Genomic DNA, 21,457 nt, shown 5'->3' with positions numbered 1-21,457 from the left:
TGCTATTGCCATCACAGGACGAACTTGACCTTCCCCCACCTGTTTGCCCCGATAGGTAACCATAGCCTTCCCAAACACATATTTTGCAAGATTGAGGGTAAATGAGGCAGCACACAAACAGTCAAAAATTTCACAAATGGTTTTCAAATGTTCAGCCCAATTTAACGAATGAGCCACAATGTCATCTAAATAGACTTCACAATTGCCTATCCCATTCAAAGTCGTACTCAACAACTGCTAGAAAGTAGCCGGTGCGTTTCTTAGCCCGAATGGCATCACTGTATACTGTAATAAATAGGCTGGTGTGACAAAGGCATTGATTTCAGATGCCCGCTCTGTTAGCGGAACCTGCCAATACCCTTTAAGGTCTAATTTAATGACATTTGGCAGCCCCCATGCGATCAATCAAGTCCTCCATATGCGGGAATGGGAACAAGTCTGGTTTGGTCAAGGCAATCTTAAAATAATCATTACAAAAGCACGGGGTCTGACCAGACTTGGGAATGAGAAGTGATGAGAGCTCCAGGAACTACAAAACCATGGTTGAGAAGGTATCTTGCCGCATGCTGCATTTACAGCACGTTTTGACGGATGGACCCGATATGCACGTTGTTTTAACGGTTTGTGATTTCCCACATCAAAGTCATGTTTAAGCACAGGATCTTGGGTGGGAATATCACCAGAGTGAAAAATAGTCAATAATGCCACAAATGTCAGATCTAGCAGGAGAGAGAGATGTTCCAAATATACATTAAAATGTCAAAATCAGGATACAGAATTATCCCCGTCATTCAGCTCATCACCAACATGATTGTAAGGCTGGTATAACAGACAGACGCTACAGGTGCAACTACAGGAGAAATTTTTACATCATCATCCAGACTAACATTTTTTTAACATGTTGATGTGGCACACCCAAGTTTTCCTTTTTCTATCTGGAGTTTGGATTAAAATGCGTTTCACAGAATTTGCAAACAACTAGATATGGACCCGAAAACATCGCCGTAGAGCTGAACCAAGACGGGTAATAAATCCAGCACCTGGTCACCGGTTTGGAAAAACCGTGCAAAATATTTTTATTTATTTATTGAAATCAAATCTCATTTTCATTTCAATTTGGGCGACTGCGAGTGAGTAATGTGCCAAACTACACACATATTTCAGTCGCTCTCGGAATGCACTTACATTGTCCAGCAGGTTACTCACAGGACCGGACTCATTTGAAACCCATTTTTCACAAAGCAAACAATGGACCACGCACTGTATGACCAAAGACAAGATCTGCGGGACTGAACCTGAGTGACTCCTGCGTTGTTTCCCTCACTGTAAACAATAACGATAGTCCTTTGTCCCACTCCCAATTTGACTCAGTGCAGAATTTACAAAGCAAACTTTTCAAGGTTTGGTGAAATCTCTCAAGGGCACCTTGGCTCTCTGGGTGATAGGCACTTGAAGGTTAGCTCAGACATGACCTGGGCAAAGGTATTCGACATAAAATTGGAACCCTGGTCAGTTTAGACTCATTTCGAGTCTGAAAGTAGAATAATTTAATCAGTGCATTGACAATACCACGAGCCTTCAAGGAGCGCAAGGGAACTGCTTCCAGGTAACGTGTAGCAGCACACATCCTGTGTGCATGTATTTATTACCAGACTTTGTTTTTGGAAGTGGTCCCACACAGTCTATAATGATATTTTCAAATGGTTCTCCAATAACAGGGATTGGTCTCAATGGAGCTGCAGGAATCACCTGATTCGGTTTACCGGAGATCTAACCAATGTGGCATGAACGACAGAATTTCACTACATCTCATCTAAAGCCTGGCCAAAAGAAATGGGGAACACTATGTTTTTTTAATTCCTAGGTGGCCGTACATATGATGATCATGAGCTAAACTCAGGACCTGGGAACGAAAGGCCTGTGGCACCACTATTTGGTCCACAGACTCTGGTGTGACGCTACCACCAGGAGACCAGTGGCACATTAAAATAAGTTCAACAAGATACAATACAGACTTTCCCTTGGTAGTTTTGTCAACCAGAGAAAAGCAAGGAGAGAGTACCATTATTTTGTTGAGCTTCACTTAGCTGTTCTTTATCCACATACAACATACCCATCTCCCCATCAGGCTGGAGCCCTACCCCAATAGGCATAATTTCCGAACAGTCTGGGGGTGAACTTGTTGGAGGTACTGAGATCCACCAAATCTCCATTTCTACTTGCCTGTGCGCAAGTCAAAGCACACACAGGAAACGGTTCTGGCCCAGCCGTATCAGCATTACACGCACTCATGGTCGGGCGTACAATTACTTCGGTGCGGGAAACACTTTTCCACCTGCCAAATCATTTCCGAGAATAAGGTCAACCCCATCTATACTAGGTAACTGTGAACGCATGGCAATTAGAATTTTTCCTGACACCAATTTCGAAGCCAATTGAATGAAATGCAATGGGGTTATTACACTCAATTTAACGCCTCATGCAAACACATCTGAACCACAATATGATGGACCAGAGAAGGAGTACAACACCACGAATCAGAGATTTCCTAGCACCAGTATCTCGTAGGATAATTACGGGGACACACTGCTTGCCACTAACGAGAGACAGAACCCTGTGTTATATATGGCCTAGAGTCTTAGTCAATTTGTGTTTTGTCTTGTTCCATCACAGTCTCCTCAATCGAGGGTGTGCTAATTTGAATTAGGGTAATTGGCGATGGCTTGGCTTGCTCCTTAACCTGTAGTGTGGGGTGTAGCGTATATTGGCGTTTGGATAAAAAGTAATTAAAGAAATAAATTCGTCGAAGCAGCGACGCCTGTGTTGCTTCCGGTTTAGCGTGATTTGACGGTTAACGTTATAAATCAAGCTATTTTGTCTCGTAAAGGGCACCATGTCACTTTTTATATGTATAAGCGATGACAAACCTGTTATCAGTCTCATAATCTAAAGGTTGCTACATTTTATGAAATAAGAGGTCTCATTAAACTCAAAACACAAAGTGGAATTTTATAGAATATTTAATGACATCTACAAGGGATCTGTAGGGAAATACACAAAGTCTAACTACAGGAAGAAAATACCTAATACTGGTGAAAAAAAATAAAGATAGGCACAGAAAAAGGTAAAGAGAACACAGTGTTGCTGGAATAAAGTTGAAAACGTGAGGGTTTAATGCGTTCAGTCCGGACGAGAGAGAGAGAGAGAGGGCAAAGTTGGGATTTTGTGTGAAGCTAGTAATTTCCCCGAAATTATCAGGCACTAATATTGTACATTCTAGCAACGCTTGTCGTGTGGTACTCACGACCATAGATCAGCTGGTCAGTGGGGGTGGTCCGGACATCTCAGGGGGAGAACAGAGCAGGTTTGTTTGAAAAAGGAAAAAGATGCAGAAAAAACAAACAAAAGAGGCGGAAGAAGAAAAATTTTGCGTCACCTCGTTGGGAGAATATGACTGTCTCTCTCCCCGCCTCCTTGCAAGTTCAGATAACTCATGTTCGGCTGGGAGCGTATCTGGTAGCTCAGCAGCAACTGTTCTGGAGGTTTAGCAGGGATGATCCACAGAGGCTAGGGAGCCGGATCTCCATCCCCAAGCCGCGTGTTTGAACAAAAGAAAGGGGAGGGGTGCCGAAAGCCGTGCCGAAGTAAAAACAAGAGGACCAAACACGAAAGCGGTGAAGAGGCGGGAGTCAGGTTAAATACTCAGGAGGCGTGTCCCAGAGGACGGAGGACCGGACGAGACCACGGCTATCGACTCAAATTTAGTCTGTGAGGTTTGCCATAAAAGTGGTGTAAAAATCATATCTTAATATAAAATACTCCCAACTTTGTACTCTTTACTCAGAGCAAGCATATAGACTGATTGTTTAAACTTTAGTCTTGGCAAATCAACTGCTTATGGTTCAATCACATCTCATGCTGCTTGGATTAAAATCAAGACAAACAGCTCTCGAAAGCTCGCAGCTGCACCTGCAAAGTTGACACACTGACACAGACAAGGCATACATTTGGAATATTTCTGCAGAGATCGTGAAATATGAAAATGGACATTTTATCTTCAGTTAAAACCCTGAATGGAAGCCCACGGGTTGCAGTACTCTCAAACGCCAGTGGGTGGCACCTTGCATGCATGTTTGAATATTAAGCAAATGGCTAATTGCTGTATTTGCATTCCATTGTCGATCTGTCCCAGCTTGGTCTCCCTGGAGAGAGGGTCCTACCTTTTGGCTCCTGTCAGTTCAAACGAAGAAAATGATTCTTTGATGACTGTAAACCAAGATTTTGAGGGGACCTGCCAAATAATTTAGGGTCCACTTGACATATGCCAGGCGTCCTCCCAGTGACCCTCTCACAGCAGGGCCGCAGGGAAGAATGCAGCTTATCAAGTTGTGGGGGAGGTTTTGGAAACTGGATCAGTCATTACAGGGACATGCACTGATAAGATGTCCCTGCTCATGACAATAAAAACACTTGCGTGTTTCAGTAGTGGTCATGTCACCAGCAATATTTTGACTGGTAAATCTGTGGGACCTATTGGGGGATCTAACTATTGTCTGCAGGGACCACTTCACGACTACCCGGGTAATAGAAAACAACCTTGTGCGTCAAAGCAAACTCATCTGCTAGGACCACACCTTGAGACAGGGTTGTAAGCATCTGTTCATTCAAATAATGGACAATCTTCTCAGGAAGCTGTTTTTTTTTAATATTCTTATAGAAGAATGTCTTCCAAGAACAAAGCCATGAACACCTCCTGGTCTTTGCCCACCAGTTTACAGTGCAACAGTAGAGGCCACACATATTTAGGACATTTTAGGGTAACAGCAACGTGTTCAAATGCATTCCACTTCAGTCTCTCCAAACAGAGGAACCAGTGCAATGTGCCTGCTAACATCAAAGCTGTCCTGGGTTGCCTGGAAAAGGGAAGGTGAAGTTGAGGGGCTCTATTTTTACAACACAATTTTTCAGTCGACAGATTATCAATGAAGTCCTCCAAATTAAATTTCATGGTTTTTTTCATAGTTGTTCCCCCAAATAATGTTGTATTACCCCACCAAAGGGAAAACTGCCACACAAACAAAAGTAGAGTCCCAACAAACAGCTAACCAACAACCCCACACCAATTAAAGAAAGGACTGGATGAGCCCCCAAATCATGTTTTGTTCCGGGTCTAGGTGAAACCCAGAACATAACCTAATCTGATTCGTCCAATCTTCCCACTCCCAAGTATGGCCAGGGCCACCAAATCACATAGTTTACAATGTTTATTAAATCTACAGAGGGAGGAAAATACACCAACACAAACAAAACAGAACTAAACAACCCTATCTGTCTGTTCTCAAAATAAAGAAGAAAAATGAAAGGCACACTCTTACCTCACTCCTAACCCAAAACAGGAGAAAAGGAAATTAACAAAAACAGCTTCTTCCTCCTATCTATGAACATTGGAACCGACAGTTACAAAACCAGTGGCTAGCCAAGTTGGAAGGGGAAGATCTGCAACATTGTACTGCAACCCTCTGCTGGTTCAAAAAAACTTCTGGTCACTACTCTGGCAAATCCCCTGGTGGCAATCAAATCAATGCAGCCAATCACCAGGTCCCACCTGTTCACAATCAGGACACACATATCCCTGTACCCACCACCAAAGGCTAACAATCTCCCAAAAAAGAACAGTCATGAGCAACATAACAACATAAAACAACCAAACATAGTCATAACTATATTTTGGAATATTGTAAAATTATACAATAATTTCCCACGGTACACCTGATAATATCTCATGGCACACTAATGTGCTGTGACACAGTGGATGGGAAGCATTGTTTCAGGACTATCAAATTAAAGTTAGTAATTGTCAAATTCCATAATGTACTACAGAACTTTGTCAACTCTGCTCGTTTCCACTGAGCAGTAAGGTCTGGTCAAGTTTGGTAGTGTATGCATATTTTAACAAAAATAAATACCACTGATTCAAAATAAAACACCTCAATGGGGATCTGTTGGATCTCTTCAAAGTTTAATAACTGGGGTCCCTAATGTACTCCATATGTAAAGTGTCTAATGATATGTGATTTGACACTGAACAAATTGAATTAAATAACAATCCTGACCAAATTAGTGTGATAAATTCCTCAGTACACAGATGCTTACCTGGAGTATGTCAGGTTAACAGCGAGTAGCTTGCTGCTTGGAACCCACAGCGTCGGATGCCCCTGAGTGTCATAGATGATCTTCAGGAGGAACTTCCGATGATCATCATAAATCTTCTCTGTTCGTAGGGTGCGATCGTAATCTACAGACAACAAGTTCCTTCCATTCACCTTAGAGTGAAAATAACAGAGAAAGAAATTCAGTTCACAGCTGAAAAGGGGGGGAAAAAAAACAGGAAGTTACCCAGTGGTGGTGTTTGAAATTTGTCAGGGAATGTTACCTATCTCTTCTTATTTAGTCATAGTCCAATAACTTTTACACATACAGTATAGACATGAGACTGATTAATCTTAACCAAAAAGCAGCTCATCTTCAGGGGCCAAATCACAGGCCAAATTCTAAAATAAATGTCTTGTGAAATCAAATGGACCTAATCTCACTCTTTTGAAACAATTACAATAAAGCAATCTGCTCATTTGTATCAGAGAAAAATGGTGAATAAATAAAGAAAGAGGAATTCATTATGAAAAAAGAAGTACACTGTTAAAAGTCAGAAGCTACATTTACATGAGAAACTAGTAAAAACAAAAAAATGACATGCATAATATTGTCAAAACAATCCCCTTTCACACAGACCTGCAAAAATGTCTAAACACAGTTTGTGTGCCAAGCCATAACGTGATGCCACTTAAAACAATATGACGCATATGCGCAACAACTACATGTGAGGAATGTGACACTGTTGGACACCATTGTGATGCAGTAAACGTATCCTTTGCATGGAGAAGCGTAAGCAGAAATACTACTGTCGCTCAGCCTTCTAACATTACTTACTGTTGCGAACATCACAACATCTGGAACAACAGTAATTTTCCCTTTTTTTTTACTGCATTTTAAGGCAGCGCAAAAGAAAAAAATTGGTGACACCTATTAAAATTCCAGTAACACACGTTACAATGCATTTTAACCTTGTGGCGACTGTAGTTTTTTTTTTTTCTCTCTGGATGTCTACTTTTTGGTCCTCTAACAATTGCCCTGTTGGTTAAAAAATATACATTAGTTTATATAATATTACATATATTTTAATATGTGGGTATTAAAAACAAACCCTTACTTTTAGACCTGTTTAAGTTTGCATTTTTAGCCTTGTCTTGTCTATAAAGCAACGACACGTTTGTAAACAAATTTCTGCCTATGTTGATGGCCCATAAAATTAAACAACTCACATTTCTTAGCTCTGCTCCCTTTCAGATGTCATTTGTTCAAAAAATAAAAAGACTACATCTGGGCCTGGTCCCAAAACTCACATTAGGATTCAAAAATCAAGGGGAAGTAATTAAATTCGATGTTTTCCAGACCAGTTGGATTGGAGAGACTTGCTAAAAAGACTTCTTTTCATAACCCTCTTTTAAGCCAGTCGTTCATTTATAAATTACAAACAGTTAAACACAGTGAGGTAAGTATAGGGGGCCATGGAAGAGGATATTGGAGCTGCAGCCAGCAGCAAGATGGATGAAAAACAAGCCCAATGGGAATCCAGCCAAAAGTCATGCGTGTCTGTCCCACCACCCAAATATCACAGGGAAACTAAACTGTTCCAGATTGGCAGGACATTTATGTATGTCCCCCCCCTCAATTTCTTTTTATAATGGCCCTCAACCCAAAGTTGAAAGAACATACAATCAGTACATTCTGACTTATCCTGTTCTTGTCGTTTTACAACAGTTCACAAAAGCCTTATTTTTATGTTGAGGTTCACTTGAAGAGGCGGCACGGTGACCGACTGGTTAACACATCTGCCTCACAGTTCTGAGGACCTGGGTTCAAATCCGGCCTCGCGTGTGTGGAGTTTGCAAGTTCTCCCTGTGCCTGCATGGGTTTTCTCCGGGTACTCCGGTTTCCTCCCACATCCCAAAAACACGCATGGATGTTTTCATTGTTTTGCCCAACAAGCTGATGAAAAGTGCAGTTGGCTGTTAACTGGCATCTTTCTCTGTATGACTACTACAGCACATACAGATTGAATACTGAATATTTGCATTTAGTGCATATAAAAGTCAGTCAGCCCAACCTATTATGTTGATAGGGCAATAATAATCTCAATATAAAATACAATTTGTCATTCAGTACGTGCTCCCTAAGTCATTACTAGGATCAAACTCATCATTTTTAATGATTTAAATTGACATCTTGTTGCTGTTGCAAAACAACTGGAATGTAAATTTACTGATAAAGGCACATTTTCATATATTTTATTAATACAGTAGCTGACATTAACTGTTTTGAGTATGCACAGCAAGTGACACAACACATCTGTCTGTGAAGCATTTGTCCAGTTTTTATTGCAGCTCATCCCATTACCAGCATTGGATCATTCATTAAGGTTTATTATACCTCGCTGAGAGTTGCGCTGTTGCGTGAATCAAACCCTGCAGAGGTCAGTTTTCTTCTTATTAAACTGTGCTAGTGGACTATGTAATATTCAAACACAAGAAAAATATGTAGTTATTCCTGCCTCATCCCATTGTTAGTAGAGCTGACATGATACCATAATTGATCTGTATCTGAAAACAATTTGCTCACAGACAAAAACAAATAGAAACTGATTCATGGTTTTGTGAGAACTGCTGCCTGTTGAGGTTGGCAAGCCTAAAGCAAATGGTCAGCGAAAACTTGTGTGACTGCTCATTCAGCATCTCAAACCAAACCATGGATAACATCCATCCATCCATCCATTTTCTGAGCCGCTTCTCCTCACTAGGGTCGCGGGCGTGCTGGAGCCTATCCCAGCTGTCATCGGGCAGGGGGCGGGGTACACCCTGAACTGGTTGCCAGCCAATCACAGGACACATAGAAACAAACAACCATTCGCACTCACAGTCATGCCTATGGGCAATTTAGAGTCTCCAATTAATGCATGTTTTTGGGATGTGGGAGGAAACCGGAGTGCCCGGAGAAAACCCACACAGGCACAGGGAGAACATGCAAACTCCACACAGGCGGGGACGGGGATTGAACCCCGCACCTCAGAACTGTGAGGCTGACGCTCTAAACATGGATAACAGTAATAAATATTTAAATATTATAAATATAGTTCATTTGAGTTAAGTGTGTTTGAGTTGAACAGAGTTGGGGGACTTGAGTCACGTGACCCGTCACTCATTTTAGGACTTGGGACTTACTTTGCTAAAACTTAAAAAAGACTCAGCTTGACTTTGACTTGGTATTCTTGAGACTCGACTTTACTTGACTTAGTCTAGTTGAAACACACTGCGATTGGCTTGCGGCCAGTGCAGTATGTACCCTGCCTCTTCCCTGAAGTCAGCTGGGATAGATCCCGAATAAGGATAACCAGTATTGAAAATGGATGGATAGATAGATAGTCTTGCCAGTTGAAAATCTGCATTTTCAAAATAGTGTGCCATTTGTTTTGCTTTTGAAAGAAAGCTAAACCTACACTTGGCCCACACCTGTCAGTCACATATTCCAACACACACAAAATGGGTGGCTATTGAAAGTTGTGTCACTGATTGTGTAGTGGTTAACTTGACATCGGTGTAGGATGCGTGGGTTCAGTTCTCACTGAGTGATGGTGTGAATCTGAATCTGAATGGTTGTTTTTCTCTATGTGCCCCATTATTGACTGGCGACCAGTCCAGGGTGTAATCTGCCTTTTCCCCAAAGTCAGATGGGATAGACCCCAGCTAGCTGTGACCCTTAACAGGATACGCTGGTTAGAAAATGGATGACTGGACAAACCAAAAGGTGCTATCTTCTGAGTTTTGTATCAGATCCAGAGATAAATTACTCTAAATAAAAGGTGCAATGTTTATCTCTTTTCTCACGTAAACTCAAAGGTTTCAGTCTACAGCAAAAATAGAGGAAGTGTTTTCCCAGTCCTAATAGTTTTGGAGGTTCAATAAGATATTGCTAATTACTGGGTTAGGGTTACCTAACCCAGTAATTAGCAATATCTTAGCAGGGAAAACACAGTGTTCCTAACAATTTCTCTTTTGCGGCTAGCGTTATTTTGAATTCTACTCACTCTGAGCTTTCTTCCAAAGACAATGATTTTTCCACGTGTCTGTTCCTTCCTGAACCTCCACTCCACCAGATTTTGGCCATTCTCTCCTGGAAGCGTCATGTTCCGCCGCGCTACAGTTGGGTTGGCGGCACCTGGATTTTGACAGAAAAAGACAGGCATGCCCAACAGTGTTAGATTATGAATTAATATGCAGTATAAATGCATTAGGTACACCTGCACAATCTTTTTAAATTCGATATAAGTGCTGTATCAAAAATCCTTTATAAATATAATAGCGCTCAGTTTTGAAAGACTTTTGAAAGACTGTTGGAGAGGTATCAATTTAACAATATGTTCATTGTTGTGGTTGCAGTTTTGCAATGGTGTAAAGTGGTTTGTGTCATACAGAGAGGTGCCACCGTGCATGTGTGAGTAAATATTGACATAGATCTCAAAATTTTATGTTTTCCACATTTCGGGTTTAAAAAACAATCAACAAATATAATGTAATGTGGGGCAGAATTGTGAAGATTTTAATCATTAATAAAACAGCCAGAGCCAAGAATGTTTACCACTGGTCGGAAAACAAACATTAAAATTCTAAATGTACACTGGTTTGTATTGTTTCTTTAAAATGTCTCACTATTCGAAGTACACTTATTCTGACAGGGAAACAAAGTGTGAAATGAACATTGAAGACGCTGTATTATGACTGCTAGAACAATAACTCCCTGAGGGATACAGTTTCCGCGGAAACTCAGCTTCGTCTTCTTGACTTGGCGAAGCTCGTTTTCCTGCTTCCTCCACTTGCGAACCATGGATTCGTTGATCTTGAATTCTCTCGCGGCTGTTCGATTCCCATATTCCTCCACGTAACTGATAGCTTGCAGTTTAAACTGTGCTTCGTAAGCGTGTCTCTTCGTAGGTGCCATTTTCGACTGCGGTCAAGCCAGCCTCCACTCGTAAAGTAGCAGTCAAGCCAGCCGCCCCTAATTTTGTTTATACTAGGCATTACGGTAATAAGTCGCCAGCTTGCGGCGAAAGCCACCTTCAAAATAAAAGCTTCCCAATAATACGGAGGTCAGTGCTCTTCGGTTAAGGAATGCAACCAGCAAAGTTAATTTGATACATTAAAAAATGTAGTTTATTTGATATCTTCGGAAAAATAAATGGTAAAGGGACTGCACATATATGGTGCTTTATCTACATCATCACAGTGCCCAAAGCGCTTTACAAAGCCTCACATTCACACACAGATTCATAAACCAATGGGCGACTGCTGCCATGTGAGGCGCTGCCAGGCCCACTGGGAGCAAATTAGGGTTCAATGTCTTGCCCAAGGACACTTCGACACGCGGACAGTCGTAGCAGGGATTTGAACCTGTTCTACCTACTGAGCCAAAGCCACCCCAACATAATCCCATTGGTATCGCAAGACAAGTCCAGATCTGTGTGACAGACCACCAAGGACTCCACTAAAAGAGGTTTGATGAAGATCTGATATTGTATTTCAAAATAAAAGTCTCTGAAAACTGCATATTTTGCTGTGATTACCACTGACTGAAAAAATATGTTCAAAAAAATCTATGAGATACGTCCCTATTATTGGGAGGCTTTTATTTTGAAGGTGGCTTTCGCCGCGAGTTGGCGACTTATTACCGTAATGCCTAGTATGAACAAAATTAGGGGCGGCTGGCTTGACTGCTACTTTACGAGTGGAGGCTGGATTGACCGCAGTCATTTTCGGGGGTCCTTAGCCAAACCGATGCACATACCGGAACTATGTACCTAGTGGGGGCGTGTCTTTAGCGTCCTCTGTCATGCGCACCCTTCGTGCTTTACGTCCGCATGCTGTCCTAAGTCACGTCCACCTTCCTCTATATAAGCAGCGTGTCGGCAGGAAATGCTCCCAGTCAGTCAAGCGGAGCGCTCATCACACACCAACATTTATAGATTTTGGAACTCGGTGCACACATAAGGCACGCCGCATTATAAGGCGCTCCGTCCATTTTGGAGAAATTTTAAGTGCGCCTTATGGTCATGAAAATACGGTATATAAAAACTAAAAGCATTGTGTGCAGTGTTTGTTTATTTCCTTAGGTTGCATCCATTAATACCTTAGTGCTTAAGAGGTAGGGATAGAGAAAGTCACTCCTTCAGAAACTTAATCCATCCATCCATCCACTTTCCGTACCGCTTATCCTCACTAGGGTTGCGGGTGTGCTGGAGCCTGTCCAACTGTCCCATCTATCTTTGGGTGAGAAGCGGGGTACACTGGTCGCCAGCCAATTGCATTGCCATTCGCACTCACATTCACACCTATGGGCAATTTAGAGTCTTCAGTTGACTTTCCATGCATGTTTTTGGGATGTGGGAGGTAACCAGAGTACCTGGAGAAAATCCACACAGGCAAGGGGAGAACATGCAAACTCCACACAGGCGAGGCCGGATTTTGGCCTCCAGCACGCCCGTGACCCTAGTGAGCATAAGCGCTACGGGAAATGAATGAATTAATGAATATATATATATATATATATATATATATATATATATAAGTTCAGAGTTTCAGCTTTTATTTCATGGTATTTACATCTAGACGCGTTAAACAACTCAGGACAGGCTCACTTTCCACCTGAGCTTAAGTTTGAGTGCCACAGCAAAGGGTGTGAATACTTATGTACCTATTATGTTTGAATGTTTAAATTTTCTATAAATTTCCACAAATTTTATTTTTTTTTACTTTATCATTATGGGATATTTTATGTCGATTTTTTAAAGAAAACTATACTCAAATCAGATTTAGAATAAGTCTGTAACATAGCAAATTGAGGAAAACGTGAAGGGGTGTGAATACTTTCTGGTGACAATGTGTGTGTGTGTGTGTGTGTGTGTGTGTGTGTGTGTGTGTATATACATATATTATTTGTAGTAGTAGTAGCGACCCTAGTGAGGATAAGCGGTATGGAAAATGGATGGATAGGTATATGACAGGCTGGTATAGGATGTTGTAGGATCAGATAGCTTTTATAAGTCTGAGTATGCGTACATACATACAGTATTGGTATTAGCATGTCCCCAAAGAAAACTCCCAATACGTACTGGGCAGAAAACAATTTCAAAACTGGGATGAGGTTTACCAAGCAAATTTCATCAAAAAAGCATTCACTGTGTATTGCCTGTGCCCCACACTTGAACACATTTAATGTAAATTATGATGCAGTCATTGAACGGTAATAGCAGGACTTCTCATTTACAGTTTGTGGTGAAATGTGCACATACCTGCAAGAATATGAGGCTCTGTCTGATAATGTGTATCCATCCCATTGGCATAGATGACCCTGAGCGAATGGTCATTACCCACTTGGTAGCTGTTTCGAAGCTGGTCTATGAAGGCAACGGTAGAGGGACATGTGATTACCACAAAGAGGACATATATATCTTTAAAAAAACCATTTGATTGTTAAGGTGGTGGGAAAAAAGGGGACAGAAGAATTATAGGCAGATGAACAACGAGGAGAGAAAACAGTTCAATTAATTTCCACAGCCTTATTTGAACCTGCTAATAGAGCACAGAGCAGGTATTAACATCCCGCTGCCTCTTTTAATTAGGTTTCCCTTGACCTCACACCACTAATGACCACGTGTGTGTGTGTGTGTGTGTGTGTGTGCGCGCGTTTAAATGAGCAGAACCTTTGAATAAACAAGAGGCTATATTCCATCAACCTACAAACAATTTCTCGCTAACAACAACAACGACAACAAAAATCGAATGATGGCAGATTAAAGCAACATTTAAACTCTTACATTCAGAGAGCGTGGTGTGAGAAGCAAACCTCAATGGGAAGGGAATAGAGGTGATGGGCAGGTTTGGTAATAAGAAAGGGGATTTAGAAGGACAGATGGTGGGCTTTGCAAAGAGGAAGCAAATGGCTAAGGTGAACACTCATTTCCAAAAGAGAGAGGAACACGGGGTGACATACAAGAGGGCAGGCAGGTGCACACAGCTACACTGTTTTCTATGGAGACTATGAAACCTGAGAGATTGGAGACTGTTTGGTGGTGAAAAGAGAGACCATAGCCAGACAGCATCGGATGGTAGTGTTCAAGATGACTATGTTGGTGGGAAAAAGGAAGAGAGTGAATTAAGGAAGACCGGAGAATCAAATGGCGGAAGTTAACAAAGGAGAAATGTTGTGAGGACGGACTTAAAGGAGTTAAGAAAAGCACTGAGCTGCCTTGATGAACTAGCATTTGATTTGTCTGACACAGCAACACTGATTAGGGAGACTGGTAGGAAGGTGCTTGATGTATCTCTGGGCAGACAAAAGAAGATGAAGACACCGGACAAGGAAATTCAGGAAAGTGGGCAGAAGGAGATTGGTGAAGACAGGAGAGGCTACTAAGAGAACTGGAGTGCAGAAATGAGTACAAGAAGAGGACACGGAAGGTGAAGAGACAGGTGGCAAAGGCCCAACAGAAAATTATATGAGTTGTGTGAGAGCTTTGTGTCCACAAAAGAAGGAGAAAAGGAAGGAGTTGTACAGATTGGCGAGGCAGAGGGATCAAGCTGGGAAGGATTTGTACTGTCCAAGAAGTGAAGATTTGTCACCAACAGTCTTCTTCTTTTCCTTTCGGCTTGTCCCGTTAGGGGTTGCCACAGCGTGTCATCTATCTATTTTTTATCTAAGCCTATCTCCTGCATTTTCCTCTCTAACACCAACTGCCCTCATGTCTTCCCTCACGACATCAATCAACCTTCTCTTTGGTCTTCCTCTAGCTCTCTTGCCAGGCAGCTCCATCCTCATCACCCTTCTATCAATATACTCACTATCCTCTGGATGTGCCCAAACCATCAAAATCTGCTCTTTCTAACTTTGTCTCCAAAACATCTAACCTTGGCTGTCCCTCTGATGAGCTATTTTCTAATTTTATCCAACCTGGTCACTCCTCGAGCGAACCTCAACATCTTCATTTCCGCCACCTCCAGCTCTGCTTCCTGTCATCTCTTCAGTGCCACTGTTTCTAATCCGTACATCATGGCTGGCCTCACCACTTTTTTTAAAACTTTGCCCTTCATCCTAGCAGAGACTATTCTGTCACATAAAACAACTGACACCTTCCTCCACCCGTTCCAATCTGCTTGGCCCCGTTTCTTCACTCCCTTACCACATTCACCATTGCTCTGGACTGTTGACCCCAAGTATTTGAAGTCCTCCACCCTTGCTATCTCTTCTCCCTGTAGCCTCACTCTTCCCCCTCCACCCCTCTCATTCATGCACATATATTCTGTCTTACTTTGGCTAATATTCATTCCTCTCCTTTCCAGTGCATGCCTTCATCTTTCTAATTGTTCCGCCACCTGCTCCCTGCTTTCACTGCAGATCACAATGTCATATGCAAACATCATGGTCCACGGGGATTCCAGTCTAACCTCATTTGTCAGCCTATCCATCACCACTGCAAACAGGAAAGGGCTCAGGGCTGATCCCTGATGCAGTCCCACCTCCACCTTAAACTCCTCTGTCACACCTACAGCACACCTCACCACTGTTCTGCTGCCCTCATACATGTCCTGTATTACTCTAACATACTTCTCTGTCACTCCAGACTTACGCATGTAGTACCACAGTTCCTCTCTGGGTACTCTGTCATACGCTTTCTCTAGATCCACAAAGACACAATGAAGCTCCTTCTGACCTTCTCTGTACTTTTCCATCAACATCCTCAAGGCAAATAATGCATCTGTGGTACTCTTTCTGAAACCATACTGTTGCTCGCAAATACTCACTTCGGTCCTGAGTCTAGCCTCCATTACTCTTTCCCATAACTTCATCGTGTGGCTCATCAACTTTATTCCTCTATTGTTGCCACAGCTTTGCACATCAGCCTTGTTCTTAAAAATGGGCACCAGCAGACTTTTCGTCCATTCCTCAGGCATCTTCTCACCTGCTAGAATTCTGTTGAACAAGCTGGTCAAAAACTCCACAGCCACCTCTCCTAGATGCATCCATACCTCCACAGGAATGCCATCAGGACCAACTCTCTTTCCATTTTTCATCCTTCTACTCTTCCTTCTCTCTCATTATCCTCATTCATCAACTCCTCAAAGTATTCTTTCCATCTATCCAGCACACTACTGGCACCAGTCAACACATTTCCATCTCTATACTTAATCACCCTAACCTGCTGCACATTCTTCCCATCTCTAGGCCTCTGTCTGGACAACCTGTATAGATCATTTTCTCCTTCTTTAGTGTCCAACCTGTCATATATGTCATCACATGCCTCTTGTTTGGCCTTTGCCACCTCTATCTTTGCACTACGTCGCATCTCAATGTATACCTTTATCCTGTCCTCGGTCCTCTCAGTGTCCCACTTCTTAGCTAACCTCTTTCCTTGTATGATTTCCTGTACTTTGAGGTTCCACCACCAAGTCTCCTTCTCTCCTTTCCTGCCAGAAGATATACCAAGTACTCTCCTGTCTGTCTCTCTGATCAGCTTGGCTGTAGTGGTCCAGTCTTTTGGAAGCTCCTCCTGTCCAACAAGAGCCTGTATAAAGCTCTTCCCGAAAAGCCGCACAACACTCTTCCTTTCTCAGCTTCCACCACATGGTTCTCTGCTCTTCCTTGGTCACTTTAGATGAACGCTCATATTAATTTGGCAATGTTTTAAGCCGGATGCTCTTCCAGACACAACCCTCTACATTTATCCGGGCTTGGGACCGACCAACAGTTTGCACTGGCTTGTGCCCCCCATAGGGCTGCATTATTTGTGACCAACAGTCAGGTTGTTTAAATGATTTCAGGTCCACAAAGAGTACTATATGGGACAATGGAATATGGGTAGAAGGATGCTGGAAGGAGGCAGAAGGAAGACCTATGAGATTTAAAGCAAAGCAAAGAAAAGATTTATGTATGTGGTGAGGGAAGACATAGAGCTGAAAATGCAGAGGACAAGGAGAGATAGAAGAGGATGATTCCCTGTGGCGGAAAGGAAATATGAAACTCCTACATTCACTGCAATTTTTTTGTACCAAAAGATATTCTGATTTTTACAGATTATAAATGATAGTAAACACACACTGTTAATAAAATATTTTTTCCTAAAATCCTATTTTCACTTGATAATATTTTTCTAAAGCTCCTCTTTGTATTATAGTCCACGATTAATTAAACTCTATTGTCTTAAAGCCAAGGCAATCTAATCGGTTATTGTTTACAAAACTCATAGGACAGCTCATGAGACTTTGTAGATTAGCTGCATCATGACCCCGTGTGAGATGAAGTCATAAATAATGTATCTGTATCGATGCAGAAGAACGCTTCACTCGTCGATGGCGTTGAATAACTTATTACATTCCAATCAATACTGCTCTGCTGTGTTTGCCTCACACTCTGGACACGTAACTTGAACTAAAACAAATCACTTCTGGCCATTCATGACCTTGGTTCAACTGGCTCATTAGTTCATATTGAACTGGGGTATGCAACATGTATGATTTGCCTGCTTGTTCAAGCTCACATAACACTGTGTAATGATGTCAGATAAACTTTCCATCTTTTTTTAAGAGCTAAGAAGAATGTTTTCAAAGGAGAACTAACCTACTGTATAAGAGAATTTGGGGTTTTGTTGATGAAACCAAATCGTGTTTCAATCTTCATTACAATATACTGTATGTTGAAATTATATTTTAGTGCATCTTTTTTGGGGTATAGTACATATTGGTTTGGTGTATGTGCGTGCCATCGGAGTAAACAAATGTTCAGTGACTGAACAATCAGGGTAATGCGGAGCAAACTTCTGTATTCTGGTCTAGGCACTTCCTTCCTCCTCGGGTAAACGGTAGCCCAATAGCAGGAATTTTAAATGTCTACATATCTCCAATGTCTTTTGTTTTATACAAGATGTCTTCAAGAGCTACCAAAGACGATAATATGCAATGTTAAGGCTTTGTTTGTGTTTACATCCTGTGGATAATATCATTTGTATAACTACATGATGTACATGTATTTAACTTTTGTCTGAAGACACTAGTCCTAAAGAAAACCTAATTTTAGCAAGTTCAGCTTCAAACCATCATGTCATCAACCCATAGCTATGCTAGTGATCACAGCATACATACGAAGTCCGCAAACCTGTTTTCCAGCTTTAGTCATGTGACATTCCGCATATAGTGGATTACAATGAAAAATGCACTTTTGGTGGTCATCATACATCAATATATCATTGTGTGAATCCTTATGAATTTTGGAATTTGAGTTTTTGATACAAAACCATGGAGGCAAAATGGATTTCAATACATGACAGGTGCATGTTTACAGCAATTTTTTTTATTTTCAGAAGGTAGGAATGTTGTATGTGAAGCTCATATTTTTTAACAAGAATCAGTAATTAGTAAGTCAAATCAGGTGATGTGCTGTTGCTGTTTAGTTTTGCATTTTGCTTTTTCACCTTTTTTTTCAATGAATGTTAGAATATAATTTTAGAATAAAGTTCAATTGTGATTTTACCATTGTAAAAAAATAATAAATGAAAGAAAAATAACATGAAAATTGAGTACCGCTTTTTTTTAACGTAGATGTCTTGAGCAGCTAACCTCTTTTAAAAATGTTGCTCAAAATCACTGTCTTTCAAGGATGTAATATCTTTATGATTACACTTCAGTATTTAGTTTTGTAGTCGCCTGTATTTTGGAGTCTGTTAGAGTATGGTAGGCTTTTTGTAAATTTGGTCAAACCTCTAAGATCTTCCTTAAGTAACTTTTCCCATCATTTCCAGATGATTGTGAATAATGTATTATCTGTCATTGTCATCTGTAAATCCAAATATAAATAGTGCTCAATACAGAAGATGAAAGCAATGCTGACGAATCCTCGTATTGTGCCATTGACAAGAATGTCTCAACACTTGCTAAGTTCCCTCATTTGAATTCATCCAATTACCTGAGTTAAAGACATACAGTATTCATTTTAAAAATTAATGGAATAATAGAAACATGTTTTAAACCATAACTACTGAACCAAGTCCTCACATTTAAGATCCTTACCCTGCACCAGATTGTAGAACGAGTCTATTGATGAAAGGTTGGTCGTTATGGAAACATCCTCGTCCCTCCCTGACGTCTCTATATCCACAGCAACAGCCCCTGATGACATGTCGCCGTGGAGATTGGTAACCACGCCAGTAGGGAAGGTAACATTAGTCAAACGACCCTCGCTGTCATAGCTGTAGGTAAAGTGAAGAAGACCAAATGAGTTTCCATAATCTACAATACAAATATGCATAGCCACAACCATCTGTCTTAGGCAATCGTTAGTGTATCCAGCAGCATGCAGTCATTGAAAACAAAGTATTTAATGGGAATTTATGTATTTTTTCCATATGTTCACCATATGTGGTAAGTAATACATTTCAAGTAACATTTTGTCAAAATGATTCTACTCACTCATAGAAAGTAGTCCAGCCAATTTGGATGCTTTTGGTTGCTAGTAAGCCACTGTTGCCATGGTAACTAAACAAGACCAGCTCTTGACCCTGAGCTGTGAGAGACTTCAGACCCCCATTTGTTCCGATGGTCAGCCAGATGACCTACACATAGAAGCATGGGCAAATATGTTTTTTTTTTATAATCTGTTAGTAAAGCTAAATAGCCGAATACAGTATCCTACTGATATGTCTAAACACAGGTGAGTAGTTTATCTTTGCATTAGGTCTTAACTCACTTGATTGTCTGGGGCGACCACACGTACAGGCATCCTGTTTGTATCTCTACGTATACGTAGAGTGTTGCCGCTTCTGTCAGTCACTGCTGTTAAATCCTCCTCGTTGCTGTAAAAAAAAGTCAAATGTGGCAAATTGTGTGGCTGGCAGGGGGAAGGATGGGGAGTAAAAGCTTACAAATCTCATTATCCACACCAACCTGTAGCTAAAATTATATTTATAGTCTCCAGTGACCAGGGATATTGTGAATTGGTGAGTTCCATTTAAGTCAAACACATAGAGCTCCTGGGAGGCTGGAGAGGCTACTTCATAGGAGCTGGGACCAGATGCCAAAGATCCTGAGGACAAACGCAAATGCATTTTTTTTTAACACTTGACCTTAATTAAGGTTGAGACACAACACTATTTGGATCAAACTAATCCCTGTGTTCCACACTCAAGATATCAACACTAATGGCACCCACTGTGGTTCTAAAATGGATTATTAATGGCTAGTCAACAATTTAAACTCAAATTACATACCAGTAAGTGGTTGGTTGCGCCGAATTGCTCGAATGCGAATATTTCCTAGATCAGCCACATACAGTGTCCCATCCGGTGACACCACCAAAGAGGCAGGACAATTAAGTCTTGCATCTTTAGCATAACCGTCCCCTGTTTGGTAACAGTCACAGTTGGCATCATTCTGCAGGAGGACAGGACGTGAGACAGATTCATTAAACATACACACGACTACAACTAAGGCAGTTTGGAGGTTACATGTACAGTAGCCTATATATCAAACAAGAAATTGAGTGGCACTAGCAAGTGGATAGGCAAACACTATTATTTTTTAAGAAATGCAGACTTTAAAATAGTCAAAAAGATGGACAACCTTGCAGTTTAGTTTATCTCTATATGTGAACCAGAAACCAGTATATGAAGTAAATGTGTTTCAGTACCTTGCAGTCACAATCAGATGGCGCTCCGGCAAGGTAGGTAATTTCTCCATCAGTTGACACCTACGAACGAGCAGTTCAAATAGTTGGGGGGGGGGGGGGGGGGAATTGCGGTCTAAGTCAGGTAGAAAATAATATCAAGAAAATTTCAATATTAACTTTAAAATTTTCTATGATGTATCAATCAATCTATCAATCTAAGACCGACCGACTGACCGACAAACCGACCGACCTACTGATGGTCATCCGATCCCGCTCTCTCTCACTCTCTGGGAAAGTTTCCCACAAGGTTTAGGAGTGTGTTTACGGGAATTTCTGACCATTTTTCCAGAAACGCAATTGTGAGGTTACACAATGATATTGGATGAACAGGCCTGGTTCTCAATCTCCACTCTAATTCATCCAAAAGTGTTCTATAGGGTTGACGTCAGGATTGTGCAGGCCATTCAAGTTCATTCACATCAAACTCTCTTATCCATGTATTTATGAACCTTGATTGGTGCACTGATGCACAGTCTTGTTGGAACAGAGAGGGGCCGTCTCCAAACTTTTCCCACAAAGGTGGAAATGTCCAGAATATTAGCCTCTGATCACCAGTGAAAGGAAATCTGAATGCTTCAGC

The 21,457-nt window shown here is 41.3% G+C and overlaps 1 protein-coding gene across 6 annotated transcripts in view; it reads right to left on the bottom strand.

Moving 5' to 3' along the window:
- tenm3 (teneurin transmembrane protein 3) overlaps positions 1-21,457 on the bottom strand; it is a 398,597-nt gene that overhangs the window by 40,106 nt on the left and 337,034 nt on the right. For all 6 annotated transcript variants that reach the window (XM_061772049.1, XM_061772050.1, XM_061772051.1 and 3 more), the window contains 9 exons: positions 20,839-20,898; positions 20,420-20,582; positions 20,097-20,235; positions 19,900-20,005; positions 19,623-19,765; positions 19,224-19,402; positions 13,457-13,561; positions 10,199-10,329; positions 6,154-6,323 (listed from right to left, as the gene is read on the bottom strand). In XM_061772049.1, the coding sequence (XP_061628033.1) occupies positions 6,154-6,323; positions 10,199-10,329; positions 13,457-13,561; positions 19,224-19,402; positions 19,623-19,765; positions 19,900-20,005; positions 20,097-20,235; positions 20,420-20,582; positions 20,839-20,898 (1,196 nt within the window). The remainder of the gene's footprint in view (positions 1-6,153; positions 6,324-10,198; positions 10,330-13,456; positions 13,562-19,223; positions 19,403-19,622; positions 19,766-19,899; positions 20,006-20,096; positions 20,236-20,419; positions 20,583-20,838; positions 20,899-21,457) is intronic.

Source organism: Phyllopteryx taeniolatus, chromosome 4 (assembly GCF_024500385.1).
Source record: "Phyllopteryx taeniolatus isolate TA_2022b chromosome 4, UOR_Ptae_1.2, whole genome shotgun sequence".
In the NCBI taxonomy this organism is placed as follows: Eukaryota; Metazoa; Chordata; class Actinopteri; order Syngnathiformes; family Syngnathidae; genus Phyllopteryx; species Phyllopteryx taeniolatus.
Note: the sequence above shows the minus strand (reverse complement) of the source record. Positions and strands in the feature narration are given on the sequence as shown.